Source organism: Microcaecilia unicolor, chromosome 5 (genome assembly GCF_901765095.1).
Source record: "Microcaecilia unicolor chromosome 5, aMicUni1.1, whole genome shotgun sequence".
Lineage (NCBI taxonomy): Eukaryota > Metazoa > Chordata > Amphibia > Gymnophiona > Siphonopidae > Microcaecilia > Microcaecilia unicolor.
The window spans coordinates 286544206-286568325 of NC_044035.1; the positions used below are offsets into that span (position 1 = coordinate 286544206).

The following is a 24120-nucleotide window of genomic DNA, read 5'->3' on the forward strand; positions in this document are numbered from 1 at the left end:
CCTAGTTAAATTCCAAAGTGTCAGCATTTGGAATTTGAGATAAAAATTGTGTCCCACCTGCCTCTTTCTCCATTGCTGGCTTCAATTTCAGAATGCATAGATTCAGTGAGACCACAGAGCCCTGTGTGTTCAGACAGTGGTGGTGAGTACACCTAAGAATCACTACTGGGGTGGTATCCTGTGCAGATAGGATGGGAAGTGTGCGACCCCCATCCAAAAATGATCCAGTGTCACCAATTACTGATTATCAAAGGAAATCAAACAGAATAAAACATGGAAAAGAAAATAAGATGATACCTTTTTTTATTGGACATAACTTAATACATTTCTTGATTAGCTTTTGAAGGTTGCCCTTCTTCGTCAGATCGGAAATAAAACTAACACATTTGCTTATTTCCGATCTGACGAAGAAGGGCAACCTTCGAAAGCTAATCAAGAAATGTATTAAGTTATGTCCAATAAAAAAGGTATCATCTTATTTTATTTTCCATATTTTATTTTGTTTGATTTCTATTGATAACCTTTAAGAGTGGATTAACATGGCTACCACACCTCTGTACCAAATACTGAGTAAGCCTATCATAGCACTACTCCCAAAGCTCACACAACAAAGACCATACTTGTGAAAAGGTAGCTCTGTACATATTCTGGGACATAAAAAGCTGGACTGATGCAGGTCCCTATATACTGTCACCACTAGGGGTTTTCCTAGTGGTAGCTCCTGGTCTCCACAGCAGGCAGAATGCTTCTGCTCCAGTGTATCAAGTTCAATAGCTTATTATTGGGAACAGTGATGCCCTGTTTCTACTACACTTCCTTCCCTAGGTTCTCCCTAAGCCAACCCGTCTAACGTAAAACCCCTTAACACCACAATAAAAGAGCTGATAGTGCTTCAAGAAACACTTTATTAAGGAGAACAAAACCATGAGTAAACAAGCTTTTCTCTTGTTCAGGATATCATCTTTTATCATACATAATAACCACAAACAAACTTGAAATAGAGATTTCTAACAAGCTTTTCCTGAAGAAACAACTCCATTCCTGGAAAGCTTCTATAAACACAGTACCTTCCCCTTCAGGTTTTCTACCACAGGGACTAATATGTCCTCTCTAGATGCAAAAATTGATGCTTACAACTCTGAGCACTAGCTAAGGTTGCCAACTAGATACAGATTTGCTTGATGAGGTTGATTCAGGCTTGAGTTTAATTCATTGCATACAGGGACTTCTGGTTCTAATTTCCCAATTGAATTCCCTAGGAAAGCAAGGCTACAAGTCCCTACATGCATTGGGGGTAAGAACTAGATCAACCCTGTCAGGAGAATCTCCATCTAATTAGCAACCCTAACCCTAGTCCTCTGCTTTGTAGGACTGTTTTAGCAGTTTCTTTCAATCGTTCTCTCCCTGGGAGTTGTAACCCAAGGACTGCTACACCCTCCCAGGCTGTGGTATTTTCAACTGTCTCTCTCTTCCAAGCACCCAGGTCTAATTCTGCTTAGCTTTGGCAATCCACTCTTGACCCAGGGCTTTCTGCTGCATAGAACTTCCTGCCCAGCCCTTAGCTTTCTGGGCATGCCTGTTTAGTAGATTGCTCCAACCCAATAAAATCTCTCTCTTTTCCTTGCTTTAAATACTATTTTATACGGACTTTCCTGGATGCACACCCTCTTTCCCTGAAGTCTGAGCTTTCTTTCCAGTCTCCCGTTACTTAGGACAAACTATTTTGCTAACTTCCAAAGCAATAAACCAACTTTTACTCACTTTGAAAGGGGTCTTCCTTCTCCCAGGGTCAGGCTTCTCCTTCTCAAACAGCCTACACTCTCCCAAAGCGCTTGACAGGCTTTAGGAGTCTTCTCCTTTATCTGGGATGAGTAGCCTACTGCTCTAAGGAACACTCTACTCCCAGCTTTCTGCTAACAGGTTGAAAATTCAAACTGCAAACTCTCCTTTCTTTCTGTTTGCAGGCTTATAATGTACAGCCTTCTCCATTGCAAAGGTACTTAGTAGCCACACCCAGGGTTGCCAGATTGAAAAACTTTTTCCCCGTGCAAAACCAGCCCCAAACCAGCCTCAAACCGCACAAAGGCAAACCCCACCCCCGACGTCACTAACCCCACCTCCGACATCATCAACCCCGCCTCCGCCATCATTAACCCTGCCTCCGACCCGCCATCAATGTAATTAACCCCCTCCTCTGACCCCCGCCTCCCCGCCATCATTAACCCCACCCCCGACGTCATTAACCTTGCCTCCGCGGGGCTTCTATTGGACCAAATTGGACCAATAGAAGCCCCGCCGGAAAAGTGCCTAAACCCACACAGCTACCGTGAAAAAGCCGCCCAATTTCCCGCAGCCTGCAGCTGTCCCGCAGCCGTCAAAAATTGGCCGCAACCGGTCGCGGACAGCCGCCCAATTGTGCAGAAAACCCGCAGCCCTTTGTTACAGCTGCCTCCAGAGTTAATGAGGCTAACATCTCACCTATAGAGGAAAGAGGGCTGGAACTATCTCTACCAGAAGCCTTGAATTCTGCTCTGAACTGTCTGCTGCAGTAATCCACTTGAATGTGCTTCCCCCACAGCTTCTGTATAGGCTGACTTGCAGCTTTCTCCAGTCCCTGGACTGTGAAACTGTAAGGTAAGAAAGTATTTCTGCTATCATCTGGGAAACTTGGGGCCTGCTGGGTTTTCTGTACGTGCTAAACCTCATCTTCCCCAGCTCATAGAGCCATGACTGGCCTGCCCAGTCACAATACATAGAACTTACGTATGCAGAAAATGTATTTATTTATTTATTATTTATTTATAGCATTTATACCCCACTCTTTCCCGCTCAATAGCAGGTTCAGTGTGGCTTACAAAGTGTGGTACAAGAGATAACACAAAGTATGGTACAAGGTATGGTACAAAGTCTCACATAGATGACACAAAGTATGGTACAAAGTATCAAGAGATGTTAAAGTTATAAAGAGTAGAACAATATGAAGAGATGTGGAGGAGAGGATTGGATTTTAGGTAGTGCTGATGGTGAGGAATTAAGTTCAAGAGTTAAGTTGGGTTGTTTGGGTAAGCTTGTTTGAAGAGGTAAGTTTTCAGCAGCTTACGGAAAGGTAGGTGTTCATTGGTTGTTCTATGTCGGGGTATTGCATTCCAGAGTTGGCTGCCTATAACGGAGAAGTTAGATGCATAGTAGGTTTTGTATTTGAGGCCTTTGCAGTTGGGAAGATGAAGATTGAGATATGTACGAGAAGATCTGGAAGATTGAGCAAGTTGGTCACGTAGCTTGGAGATTCGCCACGGAGGATCTTGTGGATCATTGTGTGGGCTTTGAAGTTTATGCGTTCCTTGATAGGGAGCCAGAGTTGGCTGCCTATAACGGAGAAGTTAGACGCATAGTAGGTTTTGTATTTGAGGCCTTTGCAGTTGGGAAGATGAAGATTGAGATATATACGAGAAGATTTGGACCCGTTCCTGGCTGGAAGATAAAATCAAGTTGGTCATGTAGCTTGGAGATTCGCCATGGAAGATCTTGTGGATCATTGTGTGGGCTTTGAAGTTTATGCGTTCCTTGATAGGGAGCCAGTGAAGTTTTTCACGAAGTGGTGTTGCACTTTCAAATCGTGATTTGCCAAAAATGAGTCTGGATGCTGTGTTTTGGGCGGTTTGGAGTTTTTTCATGATTTGGGCTTTGCAACCAAGATGCTGTTGCAGTAGTCGGCATGGGTGAGTACTGTGGATTGTAGTAGGTTGCGGAAAGTTTTCTGTGGGAGGAATGGTTTTACTCTTTTCAGTACCCACATCATATTGAACATCTTCTTCGTTGTGGCTTTTGCATGAGTATCCAAAGTTAGGTGGTTGTCTAATGTTACTACTAGGATTTTTTAGGTTGTCAGATATTGGGATTGTAACGTCTGGGATGGTCAGGTTGGGAGCAGAGTAGCATGTTGTGATGAAAGGATTAGGCATTGAGTTTTTTATTTGTTCATTTTCATCTTGAAGGCGTTGGCCCAGGTTGTTAGGATGTTCACGGCAGTGATTATTTTCTCCAAGATTTCTGTAAGGTTGGATTGGAAAGGGATGAATATTGTGACGTCATCATCATAGTGATGAGCAGTACTGTTTCTGTGCTGTGTGCAGGTCGAAAACCCAATTGTGATTCGTGTAATATGGAGAACTTTTGAATTAATTCATTAAGTTGGGAGGTCACTCTATTTTCCATCAGTTTAATTAGAAGAGGGATGGAGGCCACAGGCCGGTAATTAGTAATGTCATTCGCTGGTTTCTTGGGGGTTTTTGGTATTGGTGTAAGTAGAATATTGCCGTGTTCAGAGGGGAAGGAGCCTTGTTGAATTAGGAAATTTAAGTGGGTGGTGAGTTCTATAATGAATCGTTCTGGGGCATTTTTCATAAGATAATTGGGGCATGGGTCCAGGTGGCAGTGAGACTTGGAGAGTTTGGATAGTGCTGAGGAGATTTCCTTAGTGCTGAGGGGGGTGAAATTTATCCAGTAGTGGTCTGCTGGGATCTCTTCAGAGTCGGGGTCCAGTTTGTCAAGGAAAGTGTCAATATTGGTATCATCATGGGGAATTGTGTTGCACAGGTTAGTGATTTTAGTAGTCAAGTGTAGTTGGCCAGCTGGTCTGCAGATGGACAATTTGATGATGAAGTTGTTATAGGTTCGTGTTGAGAAGATTCTTTATGATTTTGTATTGTTTTTTTATGTCTGTTCCAGTGGCTGTGATTTGATTTGTTTTGTATAGTATGTTATTTTGGCTCGTTTAATTTAATTCCTGTATTTCTTTTGTGTTTGTTTCCATGTATTCAGGGTTAGATCATCTTTTGAGTTGCTCCAAGTTTTTTCTGGTTTCTTTTTTTTTAGTTTTTTTAATTCCTCGTTGAACCATAGAGAGGGTTTTTTCTTTGTGTGTAGGGTTTTGGAGTGTAGCGGTGCAATTTCATCTAAAATAAGTTTGCATCTGTGTCCCCAGTCTGCAAGGAAGTGATTTGTGTTTGGGTCTATCGTCCAATTGTTGTCATAGATAAGTTGCCAGAAGGTATCTTTTTCGACTTGTCCTCTGGTTATGATTGTTGTGGGTTCTGGTGGTTTGGGTTGGTCTTTTTTCCGCCATTGTATAGATAGGGTTGCTTTGTGGTGGTCGGACCAGGGAGAGGTGACCCAGTGGATGTCTGATAGGAGGAAGTTTTGATTTGTAGAATGTTTGTGTGTGATGATATCAAGTGAGTGGCCTTTATTATGGGTTGGTACTATTGGGGGAAGGTTGAAATTCATTCATAACACAGACAGTCCCTCATCAAAATCAGAAGAAATGTCAGACTACAAATTAGAAATAGAAATATGTAAACAAAATGCAAGCTGAAAACCCCATGTCAGTCTACATGTTGTTCAATACTGGAGAAAAACCACAGAAATAACAAAATAAGAATAGCCATACTGGGTCAGACCATTAGTCCATGTAGCCCAGTATCCTACTTCCAAAAGTGGCCAATCCAGGTCACAAGTACCTGGCAGAAACCCAGTTAGTAGCAACATTCCATGCTACAAATCCTGAGGCAAGCAATGGCTTCCCCCTTGTCTATCTCAATAACAGACTATGGACATTTCCTCCAGGAACTTGTCCAAACCTTTTTTAAACCCAGGTATGCTAACCGCTGTTACCACATCCTCTGGCAACGAGTTCCAGAGCTTAACTATTCTTTGAGTGAAAAAATTATATCCTTCTATTTGTTTTAAAAGTGTTTCCATGCAATTTCATTGAGTGTCCCCTGGTCTTTGTACTTTTTGCAAAAGTGAAAAATCAATTCACTTTTACCTGTCATACTCCACTCAGGATTTTGTAGACCTCAATCATATTCCCCTTCAGCCATCTCTTTTCCAAGCTGTATAGAACAAAGCTCAATGATATGAACAATTTTCAAACTTTACAATTTTGATCACTAAAATTCAAAATATTGGGCTAGATATTCAGTTGGCACAGTCTTCAAGTTAAGTCCTGGTACTGGCATTTAAATTAATCCATGTGGAGGGGCATAATCGAACGCAAACACATATCTCCATGGGCGTTTATCTCCGAGAACGGGTCCATGAAGGGGTGGGCCAAACCATATTTTCGAAAAAATGGACGTTTTTGAGCTGGGCGTTTGTTTGTTTTTTAGCGATAATGGAAACTAAAAACGCCCAGCTCAAAAACGTCCTAATCCGAGCCATTTGGTCGTGGGAGGGGCCAGGATTCGTAGTACACTCGCCCCCCTGATATGCCAGGACACCAACTGGGCACCCTAGGTCAGTGCGGTGGACTTCAGAAAAAGCTCCCACATGCATAGCTCCCTTACCACGGGTGCTGAGCTCCCAACCCCCTCCCCCAAAACCCACTACCCACAAATGTACAACACTACCATAGCTCTTAGGGGTGAAGGGGCACCTACATGTGGGTACAGTGGGTTTTGGAGACCTCCCATTTACCAGCACAAGTGTTACAGGTAGGGGGGATGGGCCTGGGTCCACCTGGCTGAAATGCATTGCGGTACCCACTAAAAGTGCTCCAGGGACTTGCACACACGCAGGCCTCTAGGACTGGTTGCTGCTATATAACATTGGCACACCAGTTGACACCTGAAGACTAATCTCTCCGAAAACGTCCTTTATTGGAATAACCGCCTTTACTCACAGTTAACTGCAGATCAGAGGTTGTGCCCCACCACTGGCAACGAGTCTCCCTGGTACTGAGATGAGCAGTAGGTCAGAGCTGGCAGAATGCTGTACAATGCCCTCTTTCAGCCACATTCAAGGGAAGAACTAAGTTGTTTAACGTGGCTAACACAGGAAAGGGAACTAAAACTGGCTTACAAAAATGGCCACTACCGCATGGACTACAACAGGAAACACAACAGGGCACACTCTGACCCAGTAGGCAGGGGGAAAAGCACCATGGGAGAAGAGCCTACCAACTACCAACATCGTGAGATTGTAACACAAGGTAATGAAATCACGGAGCCCAATACCCTACACCCACCACAATGCAATGCTGATGTGACCCTGTAGTGCACCCGAGAGCCACATCTGACCCAGGGAAAGGCTGTGACAGGATCAAACACATTCTGCTGTCATGGAGATGGGTACGGCATTTGAGGCTGGCATACAGGCTGGAAAAAAAAGTTTTTAAAGTGTTTTTTTTTTTTGGTGGGAGGGGGTTAGTGACCAGTGTGGGAGTCCGGGAAGGTCATCCCCGATTCCCTCCGGTGGTCATCTGGGCAGTTGGAGCACTTTTTGGGGACTTGTTCGTGAAAAAAAAGGGTAAAAAAAAGTGACCCAAAATCGCGGTAAAAACGCCTTTTTTTTTGATTATCAGCTAAAGAGGCCCATCTCTCCTCGGCTGATAACCACGCCCCAGTTCCGCCTCCACTAAGCCTCCAACACGCCCATGTCAACTTTATTCGTTTCCGCGACGGAGTGCAGTTGGAAACGCCCAAAATCAGCTTTTGATTATACTGATTTGGGCGCCTTTGCGAGACAAACATCTATCTCCCGATTTAGGTCGCACTATAGGCGTTTTTCTCTTTCGAAAATAAGCTGGATAGTCGGCAGCGCTATACATATAAATAGCAATTCTGAATATACTATTTGATGGTGACCAGTGTGGCACTATTTATTTAGGGCCCTTTTACAAAAGTGCGCCAAAAATAGCCTGTGGTAGTGTGGGTATGTGTATTGGATGCGCACTGGACCATGTCTTCACCGCGTCTGGAAAAAAAGGGGGGGTTGGGGGGGGTGGGAAATGGACATATGGCAAAATGAATAGTGCATATCTATTTATGGCCTGAGCCTTTAATTCCACCATTGACTTAGCAGTAAGGGTTCATTTGTTACCCGCATGATAACTGTCCTGCGTGCGCCAATTGCCAGTTACCACCTGGAATGCCCCCGTGGTAGAAAATAATTTTCTACCGCGTGTTTTTAGGGCATGCCAAATTCATAATTACCACCTGGGGCACACGGTAGCCAGGTGGTAATGCTGATTTGGTGCACACTGGATGCACGTAGGCACTTGTGCGCCTTTGTAAAAGGGCCCCTTATTGTACATCTAGCCTGTTTATATCTGGCTTCATTTGAAAGCACAGTCCCTAAATTATTTGGTGTCTTGATGGAAAAAAGTAGTGGTTATCACAAGCTGAAGGTCAACACCCTACAAGAAGGAAAATATAAAGCAGTTATGAAAAGATTATATTTTTGAGCAAGGTTAAGGTGTAAAAAGTGCAAGAAAGAAAACAAGCTAGATACCAACATGATTCTGCAACAAAGAAAAGATTCAGTAAACCAAAATAATGAAAATAATTACATTGAGGCAATTTAACAGGGTGTTAACAATAGAGAAAGGATGTTCTTTACTAATGCAAGTTGCTCATCTACAAGCCATGCAGATTAATTTCAGAACCAGGAAGGATAAAAATAGCTTCTTGCAGTGTCTTCTTGTAATGAGTTTACCTAAATACAACCACAGTGATCTTTCCACCATCTCAATGCAATCATGTTTTCAATTTTAAACACAGCTCAAGATTCTCCTATACAGTGTGGTTTTGTGTTAATAATATGTTCTACCTCCAGTTATAAAGAAAAGAAATTAGCACTATAACCTGGTATAAATTATTAGCTTCAGAGAAAGCTGAAAGGATGATCCCTTATGTTTCTAGTCAATAACAGGCATTATTTTACAGACCAAATGAAATAATGTGGGCATTTCCTTTACAATAAACAAGAGACACAAAATATATAGCAACCCCCCCCCCCCCCCCCCCGAACTGCAGCTTTATTAATCTAGTGAAATCCAATGCACTTCTTAAGTGCAATAATATCATATAACTGACCTGCCCCCATTCCAGCTAGCAAATAATATAAATTATTCATATCACAGTATGTCACTTCAGGCATTTGCAGGAACCTTTTGTCATCGTCCGCCTACAGCCACCTGGGTAAATGGTGATGTTCTATCCAAATGCATCAGTTTAGGATAGTTAGGCCAGCTGAAACTCCTACAATAAAACCACATTTGGGGCATACTGATTACTGAATCATTCAAGGAAATCCATTCTACTCCCCAGAGGTAATGCTAGAAAATCATAGGTCCTATTAATTTAAGCACCCATCCTCCCTATGATGGAATTAATAGGGCTCACATACCCAACTCCACCACAATGGAAGACATCGACTCACTTGTCTTCCACTGTCCCTTCTCAGCTGTGACCCTGATGTCCTGCCAAACCTACCAAACCTATATCTGAAAAATTAACCCCATCAGACTGATAAAGGACCATAATATCCATAGTCAATGACTCATAACTCAGACCCAAACCCCCATGCAATATAACAAATTTTGCCAATTCAGAATTTACCCTCTTCTGTAAGTGCTCCACTGTTTATACTTTCATAGCACCTCTCCAAATTCTTCAGAGATAATATACAACAAAATCATATTTTACATCTGGAAATTGGCCCCAAATCCAAAGCAAATCTTTTTTCATCTGTCTAATGAGGTCCACTTTTTTTTAACATAACACAAATAATTACTCTCCAAATGAATTAACAATAACCAGCACCTGGCTTGCAACAGAGAAGGCAACACGCTGGTTCGAAAGCATCAAATACTCAACCAATAGATCCAAAATCCATATGAACCAAGAATTGAGTAAGCTCCCTGGTGTGCCTACTTCTGAGCTCAGAACACATAAAAATGGTCACATATTCATAAAACATTCTCTTCGATCCATAGAATGGGAAAAACTGAAAGAATTATACAAATCAGTTACTCTGAAGTCAAGCATGGAGTATGGCTGGTCAGGTGGCTTTTGCTTAATCATCAGGTCAGGGCCAGTCTTAGCAAGTGCGGGGCCCTGTTCAGACCAATTTGGTGGGGCCCCATCCTAGCCCTGCCCTGCCCTAGCCCCGCCCCACCCCGGCTCCACCCCATTGATTATTAAATTTGTAGAACATTTTTTATTTATGAAATTTCAAATAAAGACAAATGAAGCTAAATTTGTACAGAAAAACTGATAGAAATAATAAGCACAATGCTATCATGAAACCTCCCCTCCCCAGAAATTATTCAGTTCAAGTCCACTACAATTAGTAGTTCCAATTCTCATAACCCCGGGGGGTCAGAGGTGCGGACACACAATCTCTCCACTGCAAAACACTATACACAAACTTGTGCAAAAACACACTCATAACCTTACCAAACCATAACAGCACTAATTCCAAGGACAGGACGAGCTACAACCTTATGCGTGGAAAGGCAGAACTGTAATTACACCAGGCTCTAAAACACCATTACACTACCTCGTGAAAAAAAACAAAACAAAAAGGGCTGCAAATACTACACGCTAGCAGGATACTGCACCTTGATCACACATGAAAAACACATGACACAACAGATATGAAGGCAAAATACTGAACTGGAAAGTAACCTCAAGAAGTCAGACTCAGCATGCAGCAATACTAGAAAAATTGAAACTTACATGCAAAATATCACAGATGCACATTTCCAAAAGCAGACATATTCCAATTAATACATTCTGAATAAAATACATTTTTCTACCTTTGTTGTCTGATCATTTAGTTTTTCTATTCGCTTTGGTCCCAGTGTCTTCTGTTTTATGCAGTGTCTTCTTTCCATTTGATATTTTTTCTCTCACCATGTCCACCATCCTCCTGTGTCCTGTCTACCATCTGTAGCCCGGTCCCTATCCTTTCTCCAGTTTCAGCATCTGCCTTCAAAGTGTTCCGATCCAGCCCTTAAATTCAGCAATTTCCCCTCCATCCATGTGCATCTACTTTCCTCCCCTCCCCCACATCCATGTCCAGCATTTCTCATCTCTCCCTTCCCCTCCATCCATGTGCATCTCCTTCCTTTGTCTTTCCTTCCCTCCATTCCATATCCAGCAATTCTCCTCTCTCCCCTGCCCTCCCCTCCTCTCCCTGGGCCCTGCCCTCCCATCCATGTCCAGCAATTTTCCTCTCTCTCCCTGGGCCCTGCCCTGACCTCCCATCCCATCCATGTCCATTGATGCTCCTCTCTCCCCTTCCCTCCTCCATCTATCCAGATCCAGCAATTCTCCTCCCTCCCCTCCATGTCCAGCAATTAATCCTTTCTCCCTGGGCCCTGACCTTCCATCCATGTCCATCGATGCTCCTCTCTCCCCTTCCCTCCTCCATCTATCCAAATCCAGCAATTTTCCTCCCTCCCCTCCATGTCCAGCAATTAATCCTTTCTCCCTGGGCCCTGACCTCCCATCCATGTCCATCGATGCTCCTCTCTCCCCTTCCCTCCTCCATCTATCCAAATCCAGCAATTTTCCTCCCTCCCCTCCATGTCCAGCAATTAATCCTCTCTCCCTGGGTCCTGACCTCCCATCCATGTCCATCGATCAATGCTCTCCTCTCTCTCCATCCCTCCCGCTCCCATGTCCACCTGCCCACCCTCTTCTCTTCAAATCTTCAAGTATTTAAATTTACCTCAGTTGCAGGCAGCTTGGCAGCATCAGTGAAAACGCTGTCTGACGTCCCACCAGCCTTCCCTCCGCTCGTTCGTTCCCTCAGTGCCCCGCCTTTTTCTGACATCATTTCCTTGGGGGGCGGGACACTGAGAGGGAACGAACAAGCGAAGGGAAGGCTGGTGGGACATCAGACAGCGCTTTCACTGACGCTGCCTACAACGGAGCGGAGGTAAATTTAAATAGCGCCGGCCGGGAATCGGGAGCGAAGGAGGCTGACTGAGGTGCACCGTGCGGGGCCCCCTTAAGCGTGAGGCCCCCTTAAGCGTGAGGCCCTATGCGGCCGCCTCGGTCACCTCAGCTTAAGACCGGCCCTGCATCAGGTGTTTTGATGGGTGTAACTGCTCAATCTTTATCTGAGCTCAATTCCTGGGTGGCACCAGAGTCTGTGGTTGAAATGAAGCATTTCCCTTGGTGCAGTTTCCCAGAGCGAGAGCCAGTGGCAGTGGTCCAGCTAGTGCTAGGTTTGAAACTGCTTAATCATGTTTCTGTTGCACTTTAGGAGTTGCTATTGCAGGGCATTTTTTGAGGGGGTACTTGGGGGTACTGAGTACTGGCACCTTTTCCATTGTCTGCTAAAATTGACCCATAGACCTCAAGTTTTAATGAAAGAGCTCAGGCTCTGCACACCAATTCTGCCTTGTCATAGATTCTGTGACTGGTTGCAGGGGGCCTGTCTATTGTGGGGTGGGTCCATCAGTGATTATCCCACCCTTGAATGGTGGCCTAGCATTTGAGTACCGGCACCCTTTTTGCTAGGTAAAGCACACTATGCAATTGTTGCCAATCCAGGTGAAAATGGATTTTACGTTTGTTTTTTCTTTCTTTGACTCTCAAGATACTGTATTTTTGGGGTTCCATTATATATGAAAGCTGACCATTGAGAATTCCCTAGAGGCCTTGGACTCAGTGGCATTCCTAGGGTGGCTGACACCCAGGGCGGATCACCAATGCCCCCCCCCCCCGGGTGCAGTGCTCTCCCACCCCTGGCGAAAGGACCCCCCTGGGTGCAGCGCAAACCTCCAACCCCCAGCGAAAGGCCACCTCCCCCCCAGCGAAAGGACACACCTCCCCCCGGTAAAAGGACACCCCCCCGGGTGCATTTTTACCTGCTGGGGGGGTGCCGCGCCTGTCTGCTTCGCTCGTTCCATGCTCCCTCTGCCCCAGAACAAGAAGTAACCTGTTCCGAGGCAGAGGGAGCATGGAATGAGCAGAGCAGAGAGGCACGCGGCACCCCCCAGCGGCGTGCACCCGGGGCAGACCGCCCCCACCCCCCCCCCCCCTTGGTATGCCACTGCTTGGACTATCCACATGTGGATGAAAAAACAACTATACTGTCAGAACAGGTTGACATTTGGAATACACATTTAGCCAAGAGCTTAGAGAAAATGGCACCACTAAAAAAGGTCTTATGCCCCACTCACAAATGTTCACCTTGGTTTTCTCAAGAACTTCAGATCCTTAAATGCAAAGGATGGGAACTGGAAAGGAAATGGCGGAAATGTCGCCTGGATGAAGACGGGCTAAACTGTAGGAAGCCAAGCCTTAACAGCAACCCCAAAAAATATTTCTCTCAATGCATTGCACAGGCTGCCAATTCAACCAAGCAGCTGTTCAGTATAGTAGACAGTCAACTGCAACCCCCACAACAGAATCAGCCTGCCCATTTGAAACTGAACTGCAATGATTTTGATGCTTACTTTGCCAACAAAATTTAAAGTTTCTGCCAGGATTTACAGGTGATCTCACCCAGCCTCCAATCAGTTAACCAGGTGTGCACAAACTCACCTTCTCCTGACAGAGACATATGGGACACTTTTAACCTAATAACAGAGGAGAGCCTTGACAAACTCCTAAGAGACCTTTGACTAACTACCTGCTCCCTGCCCATCAAAGATAGTGCAGCAGGCAAGTATGGGCCTCATAGAAAGTTCCACTAAAATTGTGAACTCCTTTCTTTCTAATGGGCAACTACCTATAGCATTTAAAAGGGCAGTGGTTCACCATTTGCTAAAGAAAAACAACCTTGACCAGGACAAATTTGAAAGTTACCGACCAGTATCCAATATCCCATTTGTAGGAAAATTATAGAACAGTCTGTGTTCAAATCAATGATTGGCTAGAAGAGAGAAATTGACTAGATCGATGTCAACCTGGATTCAGACCTGGTTATGGAACAGAAATGGTCCTCATACCCCTACTAGATGATCTGCACAGAAACTAAGACAGGGGATTTGCCTTGGTGTTAGTATGGTTAGATTTCTTAGCAACTTTTGACACTGTGGATTATATCATGCTAGCATGACTGGCAGAAACAGGTATCAATGGAACAGTACTTGCTTGGTTCAGATCCTATCTATCAGACAGGCAACAATCCATAATGTTTGGCAGCACCTCATCACCACTAACCTGTGGGGTACCACAAGGATCGATACTGTCACCTATTATGTTCAATATCTACCTCAAGTCACTAGCCAAGCTGATTTGGTCAACGGACACTCAGTTCTACATCTAGTGGATGATATGCAGCTACACATATCTATTAAACCTGACTTACCTACAGACCTGAATAAACTGATTACCTGTCTAACATCAATTCAAGAATGGACTAAGCATAACAAACTTTGCCTGAATCCAAGTAAAACCGAGCATCTTTGGGTCCCTAACACAAGTGGACACGTGCCTGATATCAAAATCTCTTTTGGGAAGTATGAACTTCCCTTAGATCACAAGTCAGGAACCTTGGAATACAGTTAGATTCAATACTTACTCTGATTCCCCAAATCTAAGCAACCTTCAAGAGATGTTTCTACTATTTGCGACAACTATGCTGCCTCTCTCCTTACATCGAGAGGGAAAATCTTATCCCAGTTGTGCATGCCATGATAACATCAAGACTGGATTACTGTAATGCACTGTACAATAGTCTGACTACAAAGGGTCTGCACCAGCTCCAACTGATTCAGAATGCTGCAGCAAGATTCATAGAAGGTTGCAAGCAATGTGACCACATCACACCATTTTTGCAAAAACGTCACTGGCTACCAGTACAATACAGGGCTAAATTTAAACTCTATGTCTGATCTTCTCTTAAAGGAAATGGCCCAGAGTACTTGAAGAGTACTCCAAGGACACTAAGGTCCTCCTAAGGGGTATCCCTAACCACACCCTCTCCAAAAGACATTACACGATGTGTGACCCGCAAGTGAGCCTTCTCTGGAGAAGCCCCCACACTGTGGAATGCACTTCCTGAAAGTCCCCGATTAACACAAGACTCTCTCTGCTTCAGGAAGCAGGTGAAAGCTTCACTCTTCAACCAGACCTTTAATGGAAGAAGCAATTAACTGCACAAGGACATGTTTATTCACTCTTACCCTAGCTGAGATAACATTTAATCATCTCTCTGACCTCATGTGCAACTTTCTTTAAATTAGTTATCTTATTTTCTAACTCCCCTTACTCTCTTACCTATCTATATGTTCCATCTTTGCTTATACCCTACCCTGTCTATTAAAATGTTCTTTTATATATTGTGTTGACATTGTAAATAGCATACTGTGCCATACTTTGTATTGTGCAATTGTTTATTGCTTATATTTGATTTAATCTTACTGTACACTGCCTTGAGTGAATTCTTTCAAAAAAGGTGGTAAATACATCCTAATAAATAAATAAATATGAGGAAAAATACTGGTATAAGCCAATAAAAGGTTTAGTGCTTCTCACAGAAAAACTGTTAGAGGCACCCAAGCAAGACTTGTGGAGATAGGGAAAAAAAGGGCCTTTTGTTTTGTACCCCTAGAAGTTGGAATTTACTTTCTAAACATTGAGACATATTTATTGTTGGTTTAGCTTGGTGGTTTGATCAATTCTGAATTGATTTCAAGATAAAGCTTCAGTTGGCAAAATGTCTACAAATGGGTTCATGTTGCATATACCATGACAATAATGAGCCTTACTCTTAAGACAGGTATGTGGGGTTTGATCTAGCAGTATATTATCTAAGTGTTTGTAAATAAATAAATGTTTACATTATTTTTCCAGCACAACTGCCCTTTTAATGTTGTTTTTTCTACAAAGAAATTAGTAATACAAAAAAGCAAATTATCACTTTTACAAGTAAATTGTGTTGTAATAATACTGCACAATCCATCTATTGAAGTCTCAGGAGTATTTGCTTAAAATCCACACTGCTATTAGAAAAAGAAATCACTACTAGAACAAGAATAATATTAACAGCCTAGAAGCATAAGATTTATGACAATCATATCTAATGAGGGAAATTAAAATGTTATTGCATATCATTTTTCTCCCCCCACCCCCACTATATTATATTCCCTTCCAACTTACTGTTCTAGTCATTGGCACTCTCTATCTTGGGGTTACACACAAGAGTTCCTTCTGGTAATCCTACATTCATAGGCCCCAAATCCATCCGCTATGTGTTTGCCATAATGCAATGTTTATGGCTTTTTCTCCCCACCCTTCCCCCAGGACTGTGATGTCTGATCAGGGGACTTGGGGAATCAAAGAGCTGAGCAGAGAATTGAATCCATGTTCATCCATGTGGCAATATCTCTGAGTTACTGGACTATTAATTCATCTGAAAATATGTGTGCATCCACCATACTATGCTGACTACTGGAAATTGTCTAGAATATTGTATAGTTGGAGATACTGATAGAAACAATTTTAGAATTGACAACAGATATATTTAGTAGAGGCCTATTCTATAAAAGAATCTGGCTGTCCATATACTGTTATGGAATTCTAGTGCAATCCTGCATCAGCACACCTAACATTTGGGCACCCTTACATATACCAGTCATAGAGCTGGTATAAGTGTGGGCACCTAAATATGGCAAGGATATGCACAATTTATAGTATTCTCTAAACTGAGCATGTAAGTAGTATCTGTGCCTATGTTCCACTCATGCTCTTCCTCTGTCCAAGCTTCTCCTTGCAAATACCCATTAAGTTAAGCAGCTATTTACAGAATCGTACTTAGGGCAATTATTGACATGTATGTGTGCAAACATGCCATTATACTGTACATTCATGTATGTTATATGCACATAAATGTAAGTGCCTGGTTTACAGAGGCACCCCTTATGGCATTAATTCTTTAACAGGGTGCCTCCTATAGGGTTAAGCACCCTTTATAGAATAGCACTTAAAGTGGATTCCTGTGCCCAACTTTGAGTGCAAGGACTTATGCCAGTTGAAACCTGGTATAAATTCTGGGGTGCAAGTTGGGTGCATAACCCCAGGATTCTATAACACCATGGGGCCCTTTTACTAAGTGGTGGTAAAAAGGGCCCTGCGCTAGCAGCAGGGCCCGTTTTTGCTGCACACTGAGGCCCCTTTTACTGCAGTGGGTAAAAAGGCCAGAAAAACACATGGCCATGCGGTAAGATTGCTCTTACTGAGTAGCCATGTGGGGGGGGGGGGGGGAGGAGGACTTACTATCACCCACTGAGGTGGCAGTAAGGGCGCCTGTGAAACCCAGCGGTAACCAGGCAGTGCACGGCTGTGTGCTTGCGTTGGGCTTACCGTCCCTTAGTAAAACGACCCGTATGTTTAAATATTTGGAATGGCCCTGACCTGCCCATGCCCCTCCCAAGGCCATGCCACCTTTAGGGTTGCACCTGAGACACGTTGGGTGTGCATCGTTATAGAGTAGTACATAGGCAGGTGCATGCATAAATTCAAATTACTGCCAATTAAGTGCCAATTAACTCTAACCTAAATAATTGGTTGTTAGCACTTAATTGACTAATTAGTTTAATGCGTGCATCTAGGCTCAGTGCACAAATTTGGATGCACAAATTTGGGCGAAATATATAGAATCAGGAAATTGGTGCACGGAGAGAACATTCCTATTTTTTGCAATCTACATGTATATATTCCCAGTTTGGGTGGAACAGATGGAAAGTTGCAATGTCATGATGATATCTTATAAAATATCAAGCTTCACATACACGAACAAATTTACACCATCTTTGGAGCAGGTGTACATCTGTGTGTGTGAATTTGCATGCCTTTGGGAGTCTTTATTTGATAACAGCACATAGAAACCTATTGGGCTCATTTTCAAAGCACTTAGACTTACCACGCAGCTTATTTTCGAAAGAGAAGGACGCCCATCTTTCGACACAAATCGGAATATGGATGTTCTTCTCACAGGGTCATCCAAATCGGTATAATCGAAAGCCGATTTTGAACGTCCCCAACTGCTTTCCGTCGCAGGGACAGCCAAAGTTCAAGGGGGCGTGTCAGAGGTGTAGCAAAGGCAGGACCTGGGCATGCCTAACACTAGGATGGCCTCGACCCACAATCGAAAGAAACAAGGACGTCCCTGACGAACACTTGGATGACTTTACCTGGTCGTGTTTTTCTTACGACCAAGGCACAAAAAGGTGCCCGAACTGACCAGATGAGCACCGGAGAGAATCGGGGGTGACCTCCCCCAGTGTTCACTAACCCCCTCCCACCCTCAAAAAACATCTTTTAAAATTGATTGGCAGCCTCTATGCCAGCCTCAGATGTCATACTCAGGTCCATCATAGCAGTATGCAAGTCCCTGAAGCAGTTTTAGTGGGTGCAGTGCACTTCAGGCAGGCAGGCCCAGGTCCATATCCCCCTACCTGTTATGCTTGTGGTGGAAACAGCAAGCCCTTCAAAACCCACCAGAAACCCACTGTACCCACATCTAGGTGCCCCCCTTTACCCATAAGGGATATGGTAGTGGTGTACAGTTGTGGGTAGTGGGTTTTGGGGGAGATTGGGGGGCTCAGCACACAAGGTAAAGGAGCTATGTACCTGGAAGCAATTTCTGAAGTCCACTGCAGTACCCCCTAGGGTGCCCGGTTGGTGTCCTGGCATGTCAGGGGGTTCAGTGCACTAGAAATGCTGGCTCTTCCCACAACCAAATGGCTTGCATTTGTTCGTTTCTGAGATGAACATCCTTGGTTTCGATTATCGACGAAAATCAGAAATGACCAAGTCTAGGGATGACCAAATCTAGGGACAACCAAATTTAAGGATTTGGACATCCTGACTGTATTATCGAAACAAAAGATGGATGTCCATCTTGTTTCAAAAATACAGGTTTCCCCACCCCTGGATCGGGACGTTCTGCGAGGCATCTACATGGTTAGCGCACACTAATGCATAGCAAGTGCTAAAAACGCTAATGCGCCTCTAGCACAGCTTAGTGAACAGGGCCATAAACGCTTTGAAAATAGGCCTCCATATTATAAAATAGGGATAAAATAGACACTTTCTTGGATTTTCAACATAAGATTCCTGTAAAAAAAAAAAAAAAAAAAAATCCCGCAGGCTATCTAACAATTCACAGTGATGACCAATGTTACAAGAATATTAAGGAAAGGTAATGTAATAGGGGTTCCTGTGGCACACATGTATTGTAATAGTAGATCATTCATATTTTTCTCTGTATATTTCAATTTTTAATTCTTGTATGCTTAAATCTTTCTTTCTTTCTCCATGATAAATCATCTGTCCGTGCGACTCTTTACTTCTTTCTTCTATCTTTGAACTGTTCAATGGTCATATTGTACCTTTGTGTGCACTGATTCTAGCTTGCTTTGAGGTACACGTGGAGTGATATTTTTGATATGATGTCCAAGTTCAATTGTTGATGTTTTGATGAAAAAGTCTAAAATTCTCATCCTAAATATAGCAAATTTCAAACCAGAAAAATATCTTTTTTTTGTTTGTTTCGAAAATCATTAATTTCCAGATGTTTTTATGCTCAGTACGTACTTCATTAAGCAATATATATATTTAAAAAATGTCCTGCAGAAAAATGTATAAAAAGCCATAGGGATGGCTGTATGGCACCAATCCTAGTAAACTGGCTACACATACATCCCAGCAGAGCAGAGGGGCACTCTAGAGGTCAGTGCAGTGGACTTCACATAAGGGACCCAAGTACAAATCCCACCTTAACACCCTTATTTTCTATTGTGAGCCCTCCAGGAACATTTAAAAACCTACTGTACCTAACTATAAACCACTACAAAACCCTCAGGTCTGCAGGTGTCTCCTATCTATAGGTACAGTTGGTATTTTATGGGTTTTGAAAAGCTCACAATTTCCACCACAAGTGTAGTAGTTAGAGTGGGATGTAGACCTGAGTCCCTTTCTCCACAGTCCATTGCACTGACAACTAGCCCACTCCTGGGACTAGTTTGCTGCTCTAATAGGAATGGTCCTAACAATTGAAGCTGTTACAGAACCTGGTATGTACTGTCACATCTTTGTGTGGGTGGGAGGGGGATTAAAAGGGGGTATGCCTTAATCCCTCCAGTGGTAAACTGGTCATTTAGGACACCTTTGTGTGACTTAGTTGTGATTGAAACAGGTCCAGAAAAAAAGCCCAATTTTTGCCCTAGACGATTTTATCTTTTTTCATTATTCTTGTAAAATATTCAAATTCAGGGTCTGCCCAAATCCCACCCAAAACATGCCTCCTTGTAATTTAGGTGAGCTGTAGAGAAAACTGTCTCAAATCTGAATTTCAAAAATCACAACTTGGATTTTTTTCCTGTGAAAAAGTCCATCTGGCACTGGGTGCCGCTTTTGAGACGTTTTTCCCTTTTGTAAACAGCACCATTCAGGAGAAGAAATATCATCCTGCTACATTAATTGCATTCCCACCATTGTGTACAGCCACTTTGCTTATGTATAGTCTCTGTGCATGCCTGGTATACATCTTTCCTACAAAAAGAAAAATCTGCTAATAAAAATATATGTTGACATGCTTATTCCAGTCAATAGCTGTGTTATACTGTTCTTACCCATTTGCAACCCCCTTAATATTGAGCTTGCAGTCTTGCAGTGGCCAATATATATATATATATATATATATATATATATATATATATATATATATATATTTATTTATTTATTTATTTACTTATTTATTTATTTATTTATATTTATTTTTAATGCCAGCTGCCACAGGCCAAAAATCTTGATTTTCAGCACTTATATCCAGATAGTAGCTGCTGCTAAATATCAAAATAGAGTAGTGAGCTTTTTCAGAAGTTATCTGAAAAACTTGTCTACCCAGCTCCACCCCCAGATCACCCCAGTACAATCTGGATAGTGTCAAGGTGGTCTGTAAAAATACTGCATGGCGTTGTCTCTCTCAGTGGCATTTATCTGGGTAGCAGGTGCTGTTACCCAGTTAAATACTTTAAAATACAGGCCCTAAATTGTACATTGGTTTAAAGTTTTATAAACCAACAAAATTTCTTTCGATCCCATATTAATCTGAGTAGTTTCATCACTGTACCATCTGAAAATTTATAACCAGCAAGAGAGAATCAGCAGCTGCAAGGAATTAGCTTTTTATGTGAGTGTAATAAAATGCACTACAGTCCTCTCTTTAAGTTATACTGTAGAGCTGTTTTTAAGATGATAAATCTGTTTCTCATCTGCAGTGGGATGCCATCACTGAAATGGATGAGCATAACCGACCAATTCATACCTATCAGGTCTGCAATGTCATGGAAGCAAACCAAAACAACTGGCTACGTACCAACTGGATCCCCCGTGATGCAGCACAGAAAATATTTGTAGAGATGAAATTTACATTGAGGGACTGCAATAGCATCCCATGGGTTTTGGGGACCTGCAAAGAAACCTTTAACCTCTACTACATGGAGTCTGATGAGTCTCATGGAGTAAAGTTCAAGTCAAGTCAGTACAATAAAATTGACACTATTGCAGCTGATGAAAGTTTTACCCAGATGGATCTGGGTGATCGCATTCTTAAACTAAATACAGAGGTTCGTGAGGTGGGGCCAATCAGCAGAAAAGGATTTTATCTTGCTTTCCAGGATATTGGGGCATGCATTGCTCTTGTGTCTGTCCGCGTCTACTACAAGAAATGCCCATTCACTGTCCGTAATTTGGCGATATTTCCTGATACTGTTCCCAGAGTGGATTCCTCCTCTTTAGTAGAAGTACGTGGTTCTTGTGTGAAGTATGCAGAGGAACGTGACACTCCTAAGTTGTACTGTGGAGCTGATGGGGACTGGCTTGTGCCTCTTGGAAGATGTATCTGCAGTATTGGATATGAGGAGATGGATGGTTCCTGTCATGGTAAGCAGCTGATACCCTTTTGAAAAAGCTTCCATTAATAGTGGATGGGCGTGTATTAAATTATGTAGTGGTTCTCTTAATATTTTCTTTCCAGATTTTATGGTATGTGTTAAAACTATGTCATTTAAGAGGAAAGTGACCAATGTGGGCTACCATTAAGATGGGTTATTTTACCACAAGTCATGCTATTCTAGCACAGGGTCCCAATTTAATCAAATGAGACCATGTGCAAAAGTAGCATGACTTTTATTAAAATAGCCCATTTTAATGATAGCCCATGTTAACAACTCCTCCCCCTTAAGATGGTATAGAGATGTATGTTTATGGTAACTTACCAAGGCCAAAATGCTTTGGATAAGGCCTTCACAGAATTTGATATATTGTCATAGAATGTTGCATAGATTGCAATCCTCCCTAAGAATTTCAGGTATAATATTTGTGAACTGCATAGAACTCTATTTAGGGAAATTGCAGGGTCAAAGATATTGACTTGAGCTGAATTGAATCAGCTCTATACATGGAGAAAGAAGTTAAAACAGTGATTGAGAAAGTATTTTCAAAGTTAATGCAGTTATGCCAAATTCAAAAATATTTCCATTTTGAACAGATTAAAACTATTGTTCAGTCTTATATTTTATCCCTATTAGATTACTTCAATATTATCTATATTGGCTATTTGGATAGGGTTGGTTAAAGGTTGAAGACCCTGCAAAACATCACATCTAAAATGTTGTACAGAGTACAAAAGTATGACAGCATAACACCATTAACACAGTGTCATCATAAGATATTATATGGTCAAGGACCTTCTTACATGTTTCCCTTAGTACAACTGTTATCAACTGGTAGGACTCGTTCTCAGAATGGATTGCTTTTACATTTTCCTATTCTGATGGGTATTCAGCTTAAAACATTACTTTAACTTTTCCATATCAATCTGAAAAAGAATGTAATACCGTATTGCTATTTGTAAGATCTCTTTACAGTCATATGCAGTTTTGTGAAGAACTAAAAACTCACCTATTTAGGAAATTTATTGGACAATGTTAATTAGGAGTTTTTTCATCAGATTCTTTGCACGGAATTGTTTGAACTGCTCATCTGTGATATTTACTGCTGTTATAATTTGTAACTCCTAGTGATATCCAGCTTCTTAACATGTACTCCGCATAGAACTATACTTAATTGGAATATTTGCAGTTTATAAGAAATTTTATTGTAATGTATTGCATTAAGTTTGAATTTCTTGACATCTGCAGTGAATAAACAATTTGTTAACTGTCACAATAATCTCAGTCCTTATAAAAAAAACCATGAAATAAAATATGCAATCCTAATATGTTCAGCTTTAAAAATAATACAGGGAAGCTGTCGTTTGGGGAATTGCTTTTATTTCTTTAACCCGAAAGAAACAAGTAGCATCACAATTAATGTCCCAAACCATAACATATCAATTATAAAACATAACATAATACATCTAAATATCTATAACCCAAGTCAGTGTAAACAAATATACGAATGCTATACAGACTGGAGATCATCTTAGAAGCCTTATGTGGCATTTCTGTGTGTAAATGCCAACATCTATCTATCTAAAATGTAAATGCTGGTTTTAGACTATGGCTATTCACACACAGAATTGTTGTAAAATGTGTGGATTGAGAAGTGGCATGTTCTGGATGTGGTTTGCACAGAACAGAAATATTTATGCGTATATCCCATTTTATAATGTAAATACACGTATGTTTGGTTTTTTTTTCAAATTTCTGCATTTACCCTGCTTGGAGGCATGCATGACTCAGTTACCTGCTCCTTTAGACCTGCGGCTTCTAGAATGATTTAGGGGGCAATTGTATTTACCTACATGATGTCTAACACTGCCTCAAAACCAAGTCCTATTGTATATATACTTTTGTGAAATTTAGCCCTAACACTTATAAATGCCAGTAAACATGTGTATTTTGAAAAATCTGCACTTACAGTCCTTAGATCTGACTTAACTCTGTCATTCTTTTTTGCATAGCTGCCATTTAGAACTAGGGACCTCTTTTACATAACCATGCTACTGATTTTCAGTGTGGCAAATGAGAGGAAGCCCATTCAATTCCTATGGGCTTCCTCTCACTTGCCGCATGGGAATAGCTAGCGCAACTTTGTAAAAGAAGCTTTCAGCTACTAAGCCCATGTTAAAACTGAATGCTAATAAAACAAAGATTTTACAGTGTAGTAATTCTTTGAATAGAATTCCATCTGTGGTCCCCTTAGAGAATTTACAATCAATGCCAGTTCTTCAAACGTCACGGGTTTTGGGTATCGTTTTTGATTCACAGTTATCATTTGAATTTCAGATAACTTGAAAAATACCATTTTCATTATATTGTTTCAGACAACTAAGACTGATATGGCCTTACTTTTATAAGGAACA

At 42.0% G+C, this 24120-nt stretch overlaps 1 protein-coding gene across 1 annotated transcript in view; it reads left to right on the forward strand.

The window, feature by feature from the left end:
* The window catches only part of LOC115471345 (ephrin type-A receptor 6-like), a 185461-nt gene extending 163607 nt beyond the window's left edge, over positions 1–21854 (forward strand). Inside the window, exons 3-4 of the mRNA XM_030205044.1 lie at positions 21032–21695; positions 21790–21854. Of these exons, the coding sequence (XP_030060904.1) occupies positions 21032–21695; positions 21790–21854 (729 nt within the window). The remainder of the gene's footprint in view (positions 1–21031; positions 21696–21789) is intronic.
* Positions 21855–24120: the final 2266 nt, after the last annotated feature.